Here is an 18,168-nt window from a genome sequence, read left to right on the forward strand (position 1 = left end):
TGGCCGAGGGTCGAAAAAGCGAAGAGAGCGAGCAAACGAGCGACCTGTACGTATACGGGCCACCAGGCGGAATAAAGTGAAATTTCAGCGCAACCTGAATTATAAACGATATTATGCAAACACTGCGGAGAAAGAGTACTCGTAGCCGCGAGTTAATTTGATGAAAAACATCAGAGAGCAGCCAGAATAGAGGAAACGAGATAGGGGTGAAACAGAGAAAGGAAAGAGGGAAGAAGGGAAAGGGAGAAAGGGGAGGACAGGCAAAAGACGCATCCCGGAAAGAACGTTCTTGAGGAGGAACACGCTCCTCTTCATCTACGCTTTTCGACTCTAAAGGCACTCTAATCACCGAACAACCATGCCAAACTGTGGTCATCAAAATCTTTGTTTCGTCTTTTATCCCATGTTCCTTTTCTTCCGTGTTTGCGTCTTTTGCATTTTCTACTCTCGTTTTGAGCGACGAGTGTTACGCGTGCGATACGTTTCGGTAATTTTTTGAACAAAGAGAGGAACTTCACGGGGCTTACAACAGAGCCGTTGTATCGAGTAGAATATTCAACGGCAGAGAGAGCTTTCCTTGATTTATTTCTTCCATTTTTGCTCGACAGTCCATAGCTTGGCTGTTTTCTGATTCGTTGGTTTCTTTATTGGATTTAGTAACTTGTTTTATTTGTTTCTTTGGACGTTTCATAATTTGTGTAACTTCCTTATTTTCTTTCACATCTTCCTTTGGTTTCACATATTCTTATAATTTAATTTGTTTGATTCCTTTCTTCTGTTCCAATTTCCTAATTGAAGTGCTTAATTCGTGTTATTCGAAGACCCGGACGCAAAGAACCTTAGGTTCGGATATACGCGATGAATATGCAGAAAGAGAAATGCAACTTAGTTCAAAGTAATATTTCTGCGAGCTGGATGTTTCTATTCGAATCGTAACTTCGGTTAGTAATTTGATATATCCTATCAATCTTGTAAAAAGTGTCTAGTCCGAAACTAAACTAGTTATTTATGCTGGCGATTTTTAGCAGCATATAATGCGATTCAACGATTTGAAATGTAAAAAAACATCGTTCACCGACCAGCCCTTCTAACTTGGAAAAATAACCACACCGATGATTCGTAGGACTAATTGACTCAACAACCCAATCGGCTTTCTTTCGTCCTTTTTGTCAGAACGCGATACACTATCAAAGAAACAGAGAGTAGGGATACGTCGATCATATCCCACGAGTACGGGGATGGCAAGAATAAAAAACAGAGCTTTCACATCTCGCGCCAGTCGAATCGCGACTTCCCATCGTCATTCCCTTCCGTTTCATTTCTTCCTTTCGACAACAACAAACTAACCACGATATCGCGTAAAAATCTTAGACTGGATTCATCGAATGAAAATGTTTCGTCTTCGTGAATGGATATAAAAACGCGTAACATAACGAAGCGCGTTTTGTTTTTGATTAATCGACGTCTTAATTAACGATTGGATTATTCGTGAGAAATTTAGGGGTCTATAGGAAACTTAGGTATCTGTTAAGAATTTAAACGTCAAGGGAACTCTGGTCGGTGGTAGTTTGCGAAATAACACACGTGGCCAAAACGCGTAATATTTTTAGATGCGTCCCGAATCCAAACATGTTCAAAGTCATCGTCGTTTCGACATATTTCCTCTGGAAGTAAAATGTTGCTCTACCCATAGGTATCGATAGCAATATCTCGGAATACTACGCTTAACTCGCCATTAGAAACTCGATAACCAAAAGCAGGAAGAAACTGGCCGATAGAGGGAAAAGAAAGAGAAAACAAGAAGAGAAACTATAAAGAAAGACAGAGTACCAAAATACAAGTTTAAAACGGAAGAAGCACGAGGTAGCCACCGATAGGTAAAAGAGGAGGTAGAAGAAAGAGGAAGTGGAAGTGGAGGATATATGGTAGGGGAAGACGAAGAAAAATGCTTGGTACAATTTTCGACATGGTAAATACACCAGGCGCACGTGCAACCCTGCCAGTAATCGAGGCAGCGCCGCCAATCTCGACTCGTCGGGGGCGGTTCTCCGCTGGCCAGGGGATGGGGTGGGCTGCACAGGGACTGGCTGATACCAGTCGTCTGGAGGAGGAAACTCGAAGGGCGGTAGAACCTCGTCGAAAAACTAGCCGAATTACGGACGTTTACGACGGTGGCGCAACGTTACGGAAACCTGGCGTTCAAATCACGGGCAATCGCGACGCACGCCGGTTACCTCTTCGACTTTACGTTTATATTCGCTTCTCAATCGTCGATTATACCATTTATCGGTCGTACTTTGTCGTCGTGAATCTTCGGGATCTTAGAAATGTACGTTCGCTCGTAAGTCGAGAGCGAAAGGGTGTTTGATGACTCTGACAACTGGAAGATCGAGGAGAATTCGGGGATGAAAACGGATAGTGATAATCGGAGAAGTTGGCTTTTATAATTGATTCGAGTACAACCGGACAACTCGTCGGAGAAATAAGGTTTCAAATAAGAGGACAGGAAGTTCGACGAGCGGAGGAAACGAGGCGGAATTGGGAATGGAGGAGGAACGCGATTGTTGGAGAAGTTTGAAAAATTGATTTTGCTCGAATTTGATCTGGGAATTAATTGGAGAATCTGTACAATATTTGAAGATATTTACGGTTCTAGCCGGAATCGGGAAATTGGAAAGAGTCGTGTGTCATAGACAAGTTCGAACATTTGTTTCGGTGGGATTCGCTTTGAAAATTCACCGCCCAATTGGAAGAACACAGTTTTATATAATAATACTGCAGATTGAAAATGATTTTATTGGAGAATTAATCGAGGAACCGCAGGAATAAGATTTTAAATTAATATTAGAGGGCTGTTTGATTTTGTCGAGCGAAGGAATCGCTAGATCGAAAAGAAACGTGATAATCTGAACAGTTTCAAAATTAATTCGATCGGAAGGGATTGGTCATAGATCTTTAAAAAGATGTTGTCGTTCAAATTAATTCGACTCCTTAAAATTACAAGTGAAAGTTACTTTTAACAAGATACCGGAGTAAATAAATCTTCGTGCGACTATCGATGTGAATTCATCCTAATTCCAGCAAATTTATCCAAACGAATTTGTCCAAAGTTTATCGTCGATCAATAATTCTGCACAATGTCTATATACGTCAATTAATAAATCATTTAGTTGGTACATAGTTGAAATCGTACGATGTATAGTTTATATAGAGCTTGGTTCGGTGACAGCGTTACGCCAGATAATTATTCAAGACTTCAAGAAACTTTATCGCCACCTGACACAGTGGTCAGAGTGGGAAACGAAGGACAGCATCAGTTCGTCGCTCACAAAGGTGTTCTGGCCGCTCATAGCGGATATCTAAAAGCTTTGCTAACTAGCGCACCGACGACACCTAATCAAGGTGTTAACACGAATATTACATCTTGTACTAACTTGCCAACCACTGCAATCGCGGTGACTACTACCAATTTGTCGGGACCATCGCAACGACAGCCTGTCACGTCTGTCTCGGTTTCGTCCATTGGTAAATATCGTAATTTATTCGAGTCGGTGAGTTGAAAGATGATACGAATTCAATATGGTTTTATTTCGATTATTTAAAATTTCCTACAATGTTTTATCTGTGTGTTTAAACTGGAATGGGGCTGCGAGATCGATAGCTTTACTGATACGTCAAAGCTAATGTTAGTTGTTATATTTGAAAACATTTGTAATTTTGAATTTGTACCGTTCTCCAACTCGTCGATTTATTTGTGGGCTCGCCTAGAAGAAAGTTCTGCTGGATTTTAATAGATCTAAAATTGAAAAAAAGAACATCGCGCAAAGACATCTTTCCTTAGACTAAACATTAAAAATTTGAAAAATCTGAATGTTCCTAAATAAGAATGCCTTTGCATCTTCGTTAAACCTTCCAATGCTTACGAAAATAAGTGCAATAAAAAATTACTCTTTCGCTAACTTTCTACATATTCCTTATTTGATTTTTATCAAACGTTCCTAGCGTGTACGTTTTCAAGCAGAAAACGCACGAATTGACATTAAATTTACGACAATGATATCTTGCCTCTGTCCTTTCCTTTTGTTTCCGCCCACGGCTTTCGAACAATACGGTGTCATTTCTATATAGATTTCTTTCTGTGTCGGTCAGTAGAAGAATTTCCATAAGATCGCTTGTACTTAAAAGTATAAAACATCTGTTTCAAACGGAACAATGCTCGTTTTTCTGAACTAGTGCCCCCTCTGTATACTTATATATAATCAAAATCCAATGCTCTAATTTCCCTATAATGTCTACTGAAAAATTATACTGTGGCATGCATAATTTCTTTCAAAAATTTTGAATCATCGACGCACAAGCTACGAGTTAAACGCGGAAAGAATCGACAAACTGTAAAAAAGACGAACAAGAAATTTCAACAACTACATATAGCAATAAATCAAAAAACGAATATACATTTTTTTTTTCTTGCTTTAAATTCTAATTTCTAGGTGGAGAAGCATTCGCGCCATTATTGAACTACATGTATACGGGTAGGTTGGAGGTAACATTGGATAACGTATACAGCGTGCTATTGGCCACGCATTTGCTGCACATGCCAGGGGCACTGGAGCAATGCAGGGCTGCTTTACTAAGGCTAAGGGCACCGCCGCCTTTGCCAACGCCGATACCGGTACCAGCAGGCCCGACGTCGACGTTGACGTCGACCTCCATATCCACGTCAACGCCAGGCTCGGGAAATATACTCAGACCTATACCAAACAGGCTGATGATAGATCCAAGCATATGCTGGCCACCGACAGCGCCTCTTTATCCACCAACAGCACCTGTACCCTCGTCTATCGGCATTCCACATTTACCTCAACTGCAACCATCGGTGCTAATGCAATCGACCGTTCCACTCGGCGTTTCCGTCGCCCCGACCTCCAGCGTCCAAGAAACGCATAGCTCGACGGCTTATAGGTTTGGATGTTGATTTTGTTGATTTTAACGTATATCGAGATAAAAATGAAGTGTTTCTAGAAAACTGTGGGAGAGTTTGCTTCTCCTTTTTGCATTTTAGAAGATTTGGAATCTTGTGTCAGAGACAGATGTATTACAAATGTTATTACGATATGATATTACAATCGCGTTCTAACAGAACTAGTAGACTTTAGATTGTGCTAAAAATGTGACAATGCTGAATATCTAATTTCGTTACAACTTCTTAGATTTACTAAAGATGTAATTGTCCAGCTATTCCGAGCAATTGTAGTACCAACTTTCCAACTGAAATATTAACTTCCAATAAATAAATAATAAGTAGATGATAGAAGAAGCAGTTTACTGTAAAATAATCATATTATTATTAGTTCGGGTATGTTTCATTGCATGGTATCGAGGAATCTAACGTTTCGTAACATCTGCCAACAGAGAAGTTTTATCGCCAAAATCATCGATCTTCAAAATCGAACGAAATCGGGGCCTACTAGTGGACTGTAGACCAAAGTCACCAGAGAACGTGTCCTCCAATTCCTTGCCCTTTGTGGCAACAGCAGCAGCTGCATTTACCACTTTCACCACCTCTAACGTTGCCACATCGACACGAACGTCGTCGCCTTGTCAATCGATTTCACCTACGCCATCCTCCGCTTCTCAATCCTCGATACCACCGTGTCAAAACAAAAAGACAACGGAACAGCAGCAGCGTCGATCCACAGAAGAACACCGTTACGAACATCCAAATTCGAGCAACAACGAGCAACAACATCGATCTCCACCTCTGACACCTGTAGAAGACACGCCAATGCCTCGAAACAGTGACAGGAACATCGAATCAACGTCGATCAGCGAGGACGATCGAGGAAGATCTAGACGAAGAGGACGCGGTTCCAATAGGGCAAACGATAGTTCTTCGGGTGTTTTGTCAGTGGTTTACGACGTGGCTTGTTGCGATGGTCCAGTCAAGTTCCATCGAGTGTTGAATGAAAATTACTCGTCAACAGCCTCGTGTGGGTCTAGTTCTGTACTACAACCGCGTTTACAGAGGCCGTGTTTTGAACCAGAAAACGCCTCTGGCGAAAATGACGAAAACGGAGGACCAACGGCTGTTGGAACTCCTTGCGACCAAATCGAGTCTGCAATGAATACGGGCAACAGCAGCGGAAGCTACACTTGCCGATACTGTAGGCACACTTTCAAGTCGCAATATTGTTACAGAAAACATACCAAGAGGCATTTGTTGCCGACAAGAGCAAACGATCCGACTGGAAATAGACAGAGGCAGGATACAGAGGCTCGAAATAGAAGAGAAGTTCGATTGTTGGATTTAAATGTTCAGTATTATCCGTGTAAGATCTGTGGATGCAAATTCCCGAGCTATTATTTTGTACATAAACACAGGAAATTGTGTCATGCGAATACGGAGGAGAGAACGCAGTCCGACGAAGCTAACAGCACAGCTACCGAAGATCAAGAGTCGACTACTTCAACGACGAATAACGACAGACAATGAAATTGAACTGTTATTTATGGTTTGTTGAGGTGGATTGGACGAGATGTTAAATGAGTGAAAATCGAAGCGAAGATAATTTCAATAAATCCGTAGTTGATTAAAAACACTTACCTATTTCAATGGAAAACAGGATGTTCGTGTCTTGTAAAAGTAAATTGGAAATATAGTGGAAACGTTAAGCGAAAATAAATGAAGATAAATAATTTTAACATATCACAAATTGCTTAAGCGGACTGGTCAAATAACATAGAATAAATTACTTGCGTTTCGTAGAAGTAACCTGAATAAAGTAAAGATCAAAGTGAAGTTAGATGAATACAATTAGATAATGTTAATACATTAGCAATTGACATTTCGTCAAATAGGAAACTAGATTCTTTCTGTTTTATGATAGTAGATTGAAAATAATGTTAAACAAATGGAAATAAAGTAAATAAAGGAAAAACATAAAGATAGGTGATATTATTGATAGTCAATGTTCCATTAAATATTAAAACGTAAAAGTATACCAATTATAATGATAATAATAAAGTATAATTGAACTAAATATCGACGATTACATATAAAATAAATTTTCTATCAATCGATATTTATGTGTCAAACTATCTAATTTGGAAATTATCTGTTGATGTGTTAAATTGTATTATCATATATTATACGCATTAGTTACATTATAATGTACTACATGTATGTAATTATAATATGAAAAATAATAATGTGTGAAAGAGAAGACAATTGACTAGCACTGAAATTTCAATAATTTTGATCCATGAATTACATTGATATTGTGACTAGAAAAACAACGACATACTATAAAATTTAAATAATGAAAGTATTATTAATTATTATACTAATATTGACACTAGATGACAGTATGGTTCAAATCTGTACAATCCAATAAAAACTAACTTCTTACATTAATTAATTAATTACTTAATAGAAATGATCAAATATTAAAAAATGAAAATATACATATAATATGCATAAAACTCTTTAATATAGAGATTGAAGTTCTTTTAAACGATTATTGCATTCATTCTACTTGAGTTTATTAACAATTCTCTGTTTATCGTCATTACCTCCTTCAAATTTTTAATTGTTTCATTCGACAAAATTTCAACCCTCTTATCGCGTTCGAGCTTATAAGATCCCACCGTGTTTTTAGATTAATACAATTTTCTCAATTTTAGTTTTATTAGAATTGGAATATCCTGAATATTGAATTAATTCAATAAATTCGAAAGTATAATAAAGGTACTATCATTTGATCTAAAACGAAAATACGTTACAGCACTATGTCCAGAATTTTTCAAAAAGATAAAAATTATATGTATTATAGAAGTTTTTATTATATTGTAGAAAATTAATTCGAAGTTTCTTTTATATCACCAACAGGAATATAATGTGAAACACCGATACCTATTCTAAAACTAGAAGATATTTCTTCAATTTAATTAACTTATACTACATAGATGTTTGTTATGTAGTTTTCTCAATTGTGAAACAAGAATACATAAGTCTCACAATTCTCATTGAATAAAGGAATTGAAATTTCTTTTTATGCAAGAACTGTCATTTAGAAAATAAAAAGTGAAAAAAAAACGATATAAATATTTATTAAACATAGACAAAAATCAAATCACATCGATTTAAACATTTAAATACGATAATAACATTTAAATGTTTGTGATAACGTTGCAGCGATACATCATAAAATATGGGCAAAGCAAACTGGTAAGATATATTTAACGAAACTTACCAATGGTGTCCATCGGTTGGGCTTCCTCGTCGCTGGTTTCCATAGGGTTGGCATGATTATCTTTCTTCTTTTCTTTTATCCTGCTCGCCGTTACGACACTTCCACCATCGCTGTTGTTTGCTTCCCTGCAACGCGATTTCTGCCCATTAATATCTTTCAAATTTAACAATGTACTGTTCTTATCAATTTTATAACAATAAATCCAACGATAAAAAACCTATTAATTTTTATTCGCTACTCGTTTAATAAAACCTTTCTCAACAATTTTCTAAAACATTCCTATTAAAAATTTCAATATCCCTGCCTATAATTTATATTAAATCTTATATTTTTTATCTATATTTTTTATGTTAAATTTTATGTGTACTTATTTGTATTGTACGTATATTCGTCACATTAATCCAGCGAAGGCTGAATCATTGCTATTATAAGCCTAGAATATTTTATTTTATAACGATAAAACGAACAGTCAGTTAAAAAGACTTTTTATCCATTAACTAAATTTACTTAATAGGGAAAATAGTTCATGTAAATGTAATTTAAAGAGAAACAAACTTGAAATTGAATTGAATTAACCCTTTGTCTGTACAAGGATTTAAGAAGAAGAAAATGGTATATAAAAAAAATATTTTACGTATATGGCCCAATAAAATTCAAAAAGCTCAATACAATAAAAAAAAAAAAAAAAAATAGAGAGAATTATTCATCCGTACAGTATGAGTACAATTACTGCAGGGTTAATAAAACACTCTGTACATCATTTCTAAACGAACGAGGGGAGTAAACATTCTGGTCTTCACGCGGTTCGGAATCAGATTTTCAACGATCGACTCCATTTCGATGATGAATGCCTACGCAAACATAATCCACTAACCAGTAACCATTGATTAGCATTACAATCTGCTAATAACTACCCTACCTTCCCTCTCGAACCTCCATTTTACCACCACCTTCTATTTCCCCCTATCTATCCTCCATTCAACTCAAACCCTCTCTATTCCTCCACCTATTCCGCTTCAGCGATTTATTTGTATTCTTTTTCTTTTCTTTCATTTTCCGAGAATTATAATTCCATTGATGGATACCATTAAATTAATTTTTATCGTCAGAAATTTTACTGTAAAACTTGATGAACGAAGAGTGGAAATTACGATCTGAAAAACGATTTAAAAACGGATGAAGATTAAATTGCTTCTGCGTATGAGCAATTTTAATATTCGTTGTGATTATTAAAAAATTATTTGTTCATTTTATTGAAATTATGAATAAATAGAATTGTTGTAGAAACAATTTTTTGATACTAGACAATCTTTAGTAAATCGATACCGGTATTTATTATATGTATGTATAAAATACATAATTTTTGTTGCAGATCATAGATACATATAGAATGAACAAATTAAAAAATTTTTTTTATTAAAAAAAGTAAAAAGAGTGAAAGGCTTATTTATTTTCAACACAAATTTGGACGAATACCTCCTTCAATTACCTTTTAACATTTTAAAAATTGTAAGTAATGATTGGTTGGTAAAATTGGTCTGTTTGCACGATGAATATCTTTAGTAAGATGAAGCCCGTTCAAACAATAAAACTGCGTAGTTCTATATCAATTACTATTTCTAAAGTGATTTTGTTCTAGAGTTATGTTACCAACTTATCAGAAAGATTAGAAATTTTAAATTCTAGCAAATTCTTAAAAGTATAACAAAAAGTCAATTGTAAGAATCTTTATCTAAAAATTGTTTAATTGAAATTTATATGAACTTGCAATGTATTCTCATTAAATTAAAAAATTCATAATTATTAAATTTGAATATCCTAAACCCTAATACAAGTGTATGCAAGTATTCATACATTATTAAATGCACATTACCAAAGACAAAAATAGTAACTACAATCTGGTTGCAACAATTTTTAAGAAGAAAAACCATAAAAGTTAAGAATGAAATTTATGTGATATATACAGCTATATTTATGACTGCAAGAGAACTTCCTTAAGTGTATTTTGATATTAACTTTGATATTAGCATCTTGGCACAAGTGACGCAATTTATCAAAACAGTATGCTGTTTTATAGATAGAGGAATACATGTAATATACACATCTTGAAAGCGACCTACATACATGACAGAAGCTCGAAACATAGACTAGGCTAAAGATAGGTAAGGATATATAAAATAATCTATACAATACTACATATCATTACTAATACTCTAAAAATCTAGGAGCTAGTACCAAGCTAGGATGCATAAGTTAGTTCAAAGATTAAATATATGAAATATTTTCTCATAAAAGAGAAACTTTTTCTCATATTCACGATAATACTTCCAAGATTAATACTTAAAGATTATAATGATAGATAATTAACATTATTTATATTACTAACAATCAATGTAAATTATAACGATCCATAAAGATACGTCCAACCGATTATCTAGTCGCTATGAAATTCTATTTTAAGGTTTATAGTATCCAAACGTAACCAAAATATAAAAGGAAACGGTTATTGGTCCTGGTAAGCGATTTTGCGTATACATTTACAACTAAAATATCGATTACGTCAATATTCTAGTTACCAAACAATAAATCAAATATGACCACTATTTATCTCATTCCTTCTGTAGGTAGGACAAAAATCACAATAACTATTATACTACAAGATGTATATGTGATCTCAAGTGTGTGTGAAACTTATGTAATATTAATTTAAAAAATCTATGTTTGAAATACTTACAAATTCATTGAAGAATTAACAAAACATGCTACTTCCATTTATACAACCCCACGATATGATATAGGTATGTATTTAATATTTTCTACAAGTCAAATTAAAAATATTTATAAGAAATGATATTACGTACATTACTTTGACGTCCTTTCCTGACACCGTTTCAGAACTTAATTGAGGCTCCTCTTTCACTTCGACTTTAATAAGGTGCGACTCCTTCGATTCCATTTTACTTTCTTTGTTTTCTTTATTGATTTCCCTATTATCCTTCGTGCTTGTTGTTGTCGACGACGTCGCGACAGACGATGTCGTGGTGCTCAACACGGATGTCGTTGTAGCTGTCGTTGATGCTATTACAGAGTCCGTCGTTAAACATATACTCGACGTTGATGAATTTAAAGGAGTCGTCGAAGTGGTCGCTATCGTTGTTGCAACAGCAGTTGATACACTTGACGTAGTCGTAGTCGTCGTCGTCGTCGTTGTACTTGATGTCCCTGCTGAACTATTTTGAGGATTCTCTTGTGTTTTTTGCTGTTGCTCACGTTGCAACCTTGTTGTCACACCTGTAGTTAAAATGTCTAGATTTCCAATACTTGAACTGCTATTATTTACCTGAAAAAGAAAACAATTATAAGGTTAATAATTGTTATAGAATTAACATTATTACGTATTAATTAATTAAATGCATTTATACAATTTTCAAAGAATATCTATGTACAAATGCTTTTAAATTTGATTACAATTAGACTCACTTTATTATTAGGATTATTTCGAGAGCTACGTGTTCGTTGCCGCGATTTTCGCAAGAGCTGCTTATAATTTTCTGCTTTTTTAGTGAGGTAGTAATGATGCACGCAATCTGGAACGGACTTATGTTCTAAAGATTGAGCTATCGTCCCAAAGTTCTTAGGATGTTGTAGATATTTTTCTTTAAACAATTCGTGCTCCACAGAACTCCATACATTGATTAACTTTCGTTCACTGTGAAGAGCCTCTAATTCTTCCGGCTGAAGAAGACCATTTCGATTTTGAAATGCGATTCGTCTCTGCTTTGTATCCAACAATAATGGAGGTATTACTGCGTACGAGCGCATCTTTTTATCTTCCATCTATAAAACCAATTTTAGAAATTGTTATTATACATTGAATTTTTCAAACAATAAATACATTACAAAAGTTCATATACCAAGCGGATTATTAGCATTATGAATTTATCGATTGTTAGTGATAGTATAAAAAGACCACACAATCTTATAACTTTTTGACTATTCGTCATAATATTATTGAATTAAAATAGAAAATTTTCAAAGAGATTCGATTCGAAAAAGAATGTTATCTTTTAAATCTAAACCGTAATATTGCCAGAAATAGAATCAGAATGTTAGTACATAAATCGCAAATCGGTAAACATGATCTACCCATTTGTGACAATGAAATATTTTTGTAAACAATAATTTTGTAGATTTCCTTTTAACCTTGGTAACTTTTAACCTATGAACTTTTTCCCGTAATTTCCTTTTCTTAATTATGAAATAATATACCTCTTGTTCTTGAAGGCCGTCCATAATTTCCTCCAAATCAGCTTCACTCTTGATACGTGCACCGACTCTATTAAAACGCTCTTTGTCTTCCCTTTGTTTCCGCAATTCTGGAAACACTTTCTCGAAGAATTCGCGATTCTTCGCTTCTTTTGACTTCCTTTTCTGCGTTGCTTCCAATCGCTCTACTTTACGATGCCACTCTTGTACCAAAATAGCATACGTTTGTGACTGTTGTCGATGGAGAGATGCGCGTTCAGCGTGTTCTCGTCGAAGCCTCGCTATAAGCCTTGCTCTCATACACGTTTGATGTTTTGTTCGATTTTCTTGATACACGCTTGTATCTGATGGCTGATTATATAAAGGTAGTTCCACTTTTGGACCTAGCCTCTCTAAAAGTCTGTGAGCTTCTTCTGCCTTCCTCTGTAATTAACGTATGATTTCATTCAACCAATGAAAAACTATATTATTTCTTATTTAAAAATACATTCTGTTTCATTCAGTTAACTCGTATTGCTAATATTAAATGAAACATAATTTATTTCTTATACAAACATCAGTATAGCACAAGTACGGATTAAGACAGCTGTTTCATTTTTAAGAGTAAGAACCAAACCAAAGATATATTCATTCTTTTCTTAGATGTATAATTAGTACACATTTACGATGAATCATCTCGTTTTATTCAATGAGAAGTCATTTTCAAATAACGAGTTAACTCATTTTTCTCACTTAATAGGTTAATTTGATAGAATATAAAACCTACATTACACATGTTGAATTAAACAAAATTTGAATTAATATCTTACCCTATTCTCAGCATAAATTTTTTGTGCCAAAGACTGATGCTTTGGTTGCTGAGACTGTTCCTCAACCTGTCGTTTAAGTCCGCTAGCTTCTAGAGGTTTATTAGCTGTCTCTTCCAATTCCTTTAACTTTTTCCGAAGTTTATTTATCTGAGACTCTCTTTTTGCAATTTCTCTGTCAACCTTGGAGATTTGCTGTAGAAGATCATCCTTGGTACTTCTGAACTGCGCATCTTCTTGCGTATTCGGTTCCGGAAGCGTAGGTGAAATCGCTTCAGTTTGGGGTGTATACGCTTCTGTTGCCGGCTGCTTCAATCAGAAATCATTCATATATTATAATATCCCATAAAATAAAAATTTAGGAATGGAAAAATTATTGATCCAGAGAAAGACGAAGGAGAAACACGATTACTTGTAAAGGATATTTTCAAAAGAAATGTGAAAGATCTTGACATATTTTGTAGATCTATATATATCTTTTTAATATAGAGACTTTTTAATAAATGTTTTGCATGAGTACTTCTAAAGATACGCATACTTAATATTACCTATCTTTTTTGTTAATTCCTTAAACGCTATATCATGTCAAGCTTATAATCCTATTGTAATAACAATGAAAAAATAACAGAATTTATTAAATGTTGAGATTTTTTTTTATAACTTTATCAAAGACAAATTCAATATTTTTCACATATAACTTTTATCATACAACTATATACTTAATCCTTATACTATATATTCATTTTCAATTATAGAATCTATAGTGTTGTAACATCAAATACAAATAAGGAATTCTTTACAAAATACACAGACATCATTCAAATGTATATAACGCGACACTCAGCGGGTTAAATACTTGTACCTACATAAATATCGACAATAGAATTCTCTCAGTAAGTTTCTCAAAGCTATCTCGAAAACAATCTGCTAAATGTCAAGGTTTTTCACATTTATCCTGAATCATCCTGTGTATCTATGTACCTATGTACCCACCCTAGTGTCTATCCTAAGTGGTTGCTGCAACTGCACCACGTGCTCCTGCTTAACGCACGGGTCAGCAGGTGACAAACTATGACAGCGAGATTGCGATTGGGACTGCAATTGAATCTGAGTCGGTTGGCTGAGGCGTATCTTCTTGAAAGGCGGCGCCTCCTGCAGATTGGCCATTTCAACGGCCGTACGGTTGCAATACTGATCCGGCTGGACGGGCATCAGGGCTATTCGTGAATTTCTTGCACTGGACACGTGCTGATAATCTGGTGCTGTTGGTGAAGGTGTTGGTGTCACCGAAGCAGGTGGTAAAAGAGATATCCTCGGTCTGTCCCCTCTTCCACCAGCCATACCACTACCTATACCGCTATTCGCCGCATATTCGGCTGCAACTACTCCAACACCGACTCCTATTTGCGACAGGGGACTACTGCTCACGCTAATGGCAATCCTCTCGTTCACCTGAAAGATGTCATAATAAATATCTGTCCATTCTTTCGAATCTCATTTTATTTGTCCCCCTATCTATTCTGCTCTATCTTTATCTTTATCTTCTTCTCATTTAAGATGTGTGTGGTTCTATTGCTTTTTTCATCGCGCATTTTATTCAATTTATCTTGTCTAACCTTCTCGGCACGAACCTATTTCAAGAAAATCGATGACCCGGTTCAAGAGGGCAGACGGTAGACCATCGATATACCTACGACACCGTCATACGTTCCTTGCACTCGTATTATGACTAAACTCCACTTTTAGTCGATTCGTCTTTCTTTCTCACGCCTTCTACGTCTTGCTTATACCATGCCTTAGGATCATAATCTGTCACCCAAACAGATAACAGATATGACCTCTTACTAAGCTGTTTATCTGATTCTATCTATATATCGAGTATTTTCATTTTAGAAAAGATAATCGAGCATTAATGATTAAATATATGATTCAATTCGAAATCGATTCGAATAAGCAGCTACACTTTTAATAAACTAGACTTGATTTTTATACATTCTTTTCTTTTCTGTTTTTAGATAACAGAAGTATAACATACAGGGGATATAATTATTCTCTTATACATGTTCATATACTCTGACTTATTCATAGTTCTTGTGTTCAATGTTACATAGTATACCTCTATTATTACTATATATTCTATTATTGTATTTTTATTATTATTACTATATATATATATAATAAACATCCCAAAATAGAAAGTAAGATTTTTAAATCAAACTTACGCTCATTTACAAATTTTAAACTAAGTTGACAATTTACCACGTAACGTAAATGAACGTAAACAAAATTTAAAATTGTTGAAATAAAATGAAACAACATTTACAACAAAGATATTGCTAAAACCATCAAACATAATCTCATCAGAATTCCGCAACTTCGATATAAAATTAATCCAAAACTGCACAACATCCGCGACAAAGAAGATTATATTGCTAGGTAGTGAAGAGAACAGGGGACAGCTAATAGTGGTTGAAAGTCAAGGACACTGGCAGATACAATGCGCGTTTCGTGTAACGCGTTTAAAACACTGGATTAGGTGTAATAGATTATTATATATATAAAATATATATACAATCAGCCAGCCACAAATACATCTAATCAATTACAAATATTCTGGCAAAGAGATTAGTTTGAACAACTTTTCATTAATGAAAAAAGTCGGATACATATGTATATGTAAACTTTTATGATGAACTGTACATGTTAACCTCCTATACGACTTTCACCTACCAACTCTTTTTTCGAAACAATTCAAATTTTTGTGGAAGAAGCAAATAAATTAATGCAAAGAATATTAAATGGAATATATACTTGTCTTAGTACAGTCAATTTGTTTATGTATCGTCCTTTACAAATGGGATACTCTGTCCTACAATTTTTATTTTATTATTAGGGATATCTTATTAAATTAACATTGATTAAAATTTAATCTTTCATTTCCTGTGGTTCTACATATTTACACGCAAGCCTTTAATCGATAGAAAAAATATTTCCCACTGTCTATGAAAAAATGAAGATTTATAATCTGTTATCTAAAACCTGTTAGTGACTCTCTCTCTCTCTCTCTCTCTCTCTCTCTCTCTCTCTCTCTCTCTCCCTCTCTCTCTCTTTCTCTTTCTCTCATGTGTAACGAAAGCAACAGAATAAGAAGAAATGAGGGCGCGACCGATTTATCGTGGGATAAATCGAAGAGAAAAATACCTACATTCGTGGTGGTGCCGCGATATCCACCATCTCTTGTGGCATATGTTCCCGAAAGCGATGGTGGTGGTGTTTGACTAACTGTAGGTGGATTGACAGGTGCAGCTGCGGGTGCTGGAACGGGTATTGGAGTCGGTGCCGACGAGGCCGATGTGACCATCGTCGCTACAGCCGGCACCGACGCCGACGTAGGCGTCGACGGGTATGGATGGATATACCGCAGGCTACCAGGCATGGGCACAGCAACGTAACCTCCTGGTGCACCACCCACTGTACCGCTGTTTCCGCCACTATTGCTCCCCGCAACGGCGCTGTTATTGGTACCGTTGTTGTTACCATTTCCGGCTGGTGCTACGTTTCCAACAGAACCAGCACCACCTCCAGCCCCGACGACTCCTGTACCGCTGTTCGCGCCACCGGCGTTGTTAACACCACCGCCTCCTCCACCGCTACCGCCGCCACCGATTGAAGGACCTCCGCCACTTCCACTTCCGACTGTCCCCGCTGCTGCTGCTGAAGATGAAGCCGCACCGCCCTGCACATACGTCACTCCTGTTCCTATCGTTCTTGGAGATACAGGGCTGCTGCTCTTGATGTTGACATAACTCTGCGTCGGCCTGCAAATATTCGGAAACCTGAATTACGAGGTTAGACTGGGACAGTGGCATACAAATTAACAATTCATTTTGGAAGAAGATTTATCAGTAGCGACAAAATCTTCGTAATTTTCATATTTTATGTTATATATATGCATATATATTCATATCATTCGAAATTTATTATAAAGGAGCAGAGAAATATATTAACAAATGTATTTGCACAGTGCTACATTTATTTTGGTACTTATATAGTACAATTAATTAAATTTCCTATTCCACAAGATTGTACAAGATTTTGTATATGTATAAAAGTTCAGAAATTACAAAGATCATTTTTACGATATTTTAAACTCAACGCGGTTATTTACGATACATACACTTTCTATTGAGACAATCGTATTAGACACTTCACGTCCCTACAATGGTAACGGTTTCCTCATTTGTATTTCTTGATATATTATGCACTACTGTAATGTGCACTATAAGTAAGATATTCTTACGTATCATACAAAACTCGCTAAACAAGTAGCCATTTTAGTATCATAATGAAAATACTTAAAAGCATACTTTTTTTTAGATACTTGTCAACATCGTGGAAACTGAGCTTATATTGTTATTAGCGATGATTACTATAAAGAGAAACAACCTATGAAGTGCTTCCCGCTTATTGAAGACTAAGATTTTATTCTATTTTTCTTTATGGGGAAGTAAGTCCTTTGTTTTTAATAAATTATACCAGCGATATCAAATTACCTAGTAGACTTTTAAGCTAAATATACCTTTACATAAGAAGATCTCCTAACCAAATACGTTTATACACCAATAACTTTACCTACGACCATAAACAAATCCTACTTATGTTCAAATGAACTTTTTACAAACAGGTTGTTATATATATATACATATTCTATATACAATATGTACATGTGTACATACATATGTTGATTATTCAAACCGCAGGATTATGTAGACATGTCAAAAAAAGAAGCGTGTTCCATATTAAAAGAAAAATAATATGAAAAAGTTACATACGTGTACAAAATT

The 18,168-nt window shown here is 35.4% G+C and overlaps 2 protein-coding genes across 17 annotated transcripts in view; one reads left to right on the forward strand and one right to left on the reverse strand.

Moving 5' to 3' along the window:
- The window catches only part of LOC126920137 (nuclear receptor corepressor 2), a 60,642-nt gene that overhangs the window by 21,043 nt on the left and 21,431 nt on the right, over nucleotides 1-18,168 (reverse strand). For 13 of the 16 annotated variants that reach the window (XM_050730107.1, XM_050730106.1, XM_050730104.1 and 10 more), the window contains 7 exons: nucleotides 16,530-17,142; nucleotides 14,318-14,776; nucleotides 13,328-13,633; nucleotides 12,522-12,941; nucleotides 11,733-12,089; nucleotides 11,114-11,592; nucleotides 8,253-8,377 (listed from right to left, as the gene is read on the reverse strand). In XM_050730107.1, coding sequence (XP_050586064.1) covers nucleotides 8,253-8,377; nucleotides 11,114-11,592; nucleotides 11,733-12,089; nucleotides 12,522-12,941; nucleotides 13,328-13,633; nucleotides 14,318-14,776; nucleotides 16,530-17,142 — 2,759 coding nt within the window. Of the gene's footprint in view, nucleotides 1-8,252; nucleotides 8,378-11,113; nucleotides 11,593-11,732; nucleotides 12,090-12,521; nucleotides 12,942-13,327; nucleotides 13,634-14,317; nucleotides 14,777-14,955; nucleotides 15,125-16,529; nucleotides 17,143-18,168 lie in introns of those variants that run through there. The other 3 variants (XM_050730111.1, XM_050730105.1, XM_050730110.1) reach the window with 2 other exon arrangements.
- LOC126920150 (mucin-5AC) lies at nucleotides 3,195-6,493 on the forward strand. Its single transcript, XM_050730137.1, has 3 exons — nucleotides 3,195-3,525; nucleotides 4,491-4,962; nucleotides 5,413-6,493. Exons 1-3 carry the CDS (start codon nucleotides 3,195-3,197, stop codon nucleotides 6,491-6,493), a joined length of 1,884 nt encoding a protein of 627 aa, XP_050586094.1.

The sequence above is a fragment of the Bombus affinis genome, chromosome 9 (assembly GCF_024516045.1).
Source record: "Bombus affinis isolate iyBomAffi1 chromosome 9, iyBomAffi1.2, whole genome shotgun sequence".
NCBI lineage: Eukaryota > Metazoa > Arthropoda > Insecta > Hymenoptera > Apidae > Bombus > Bombus affinis.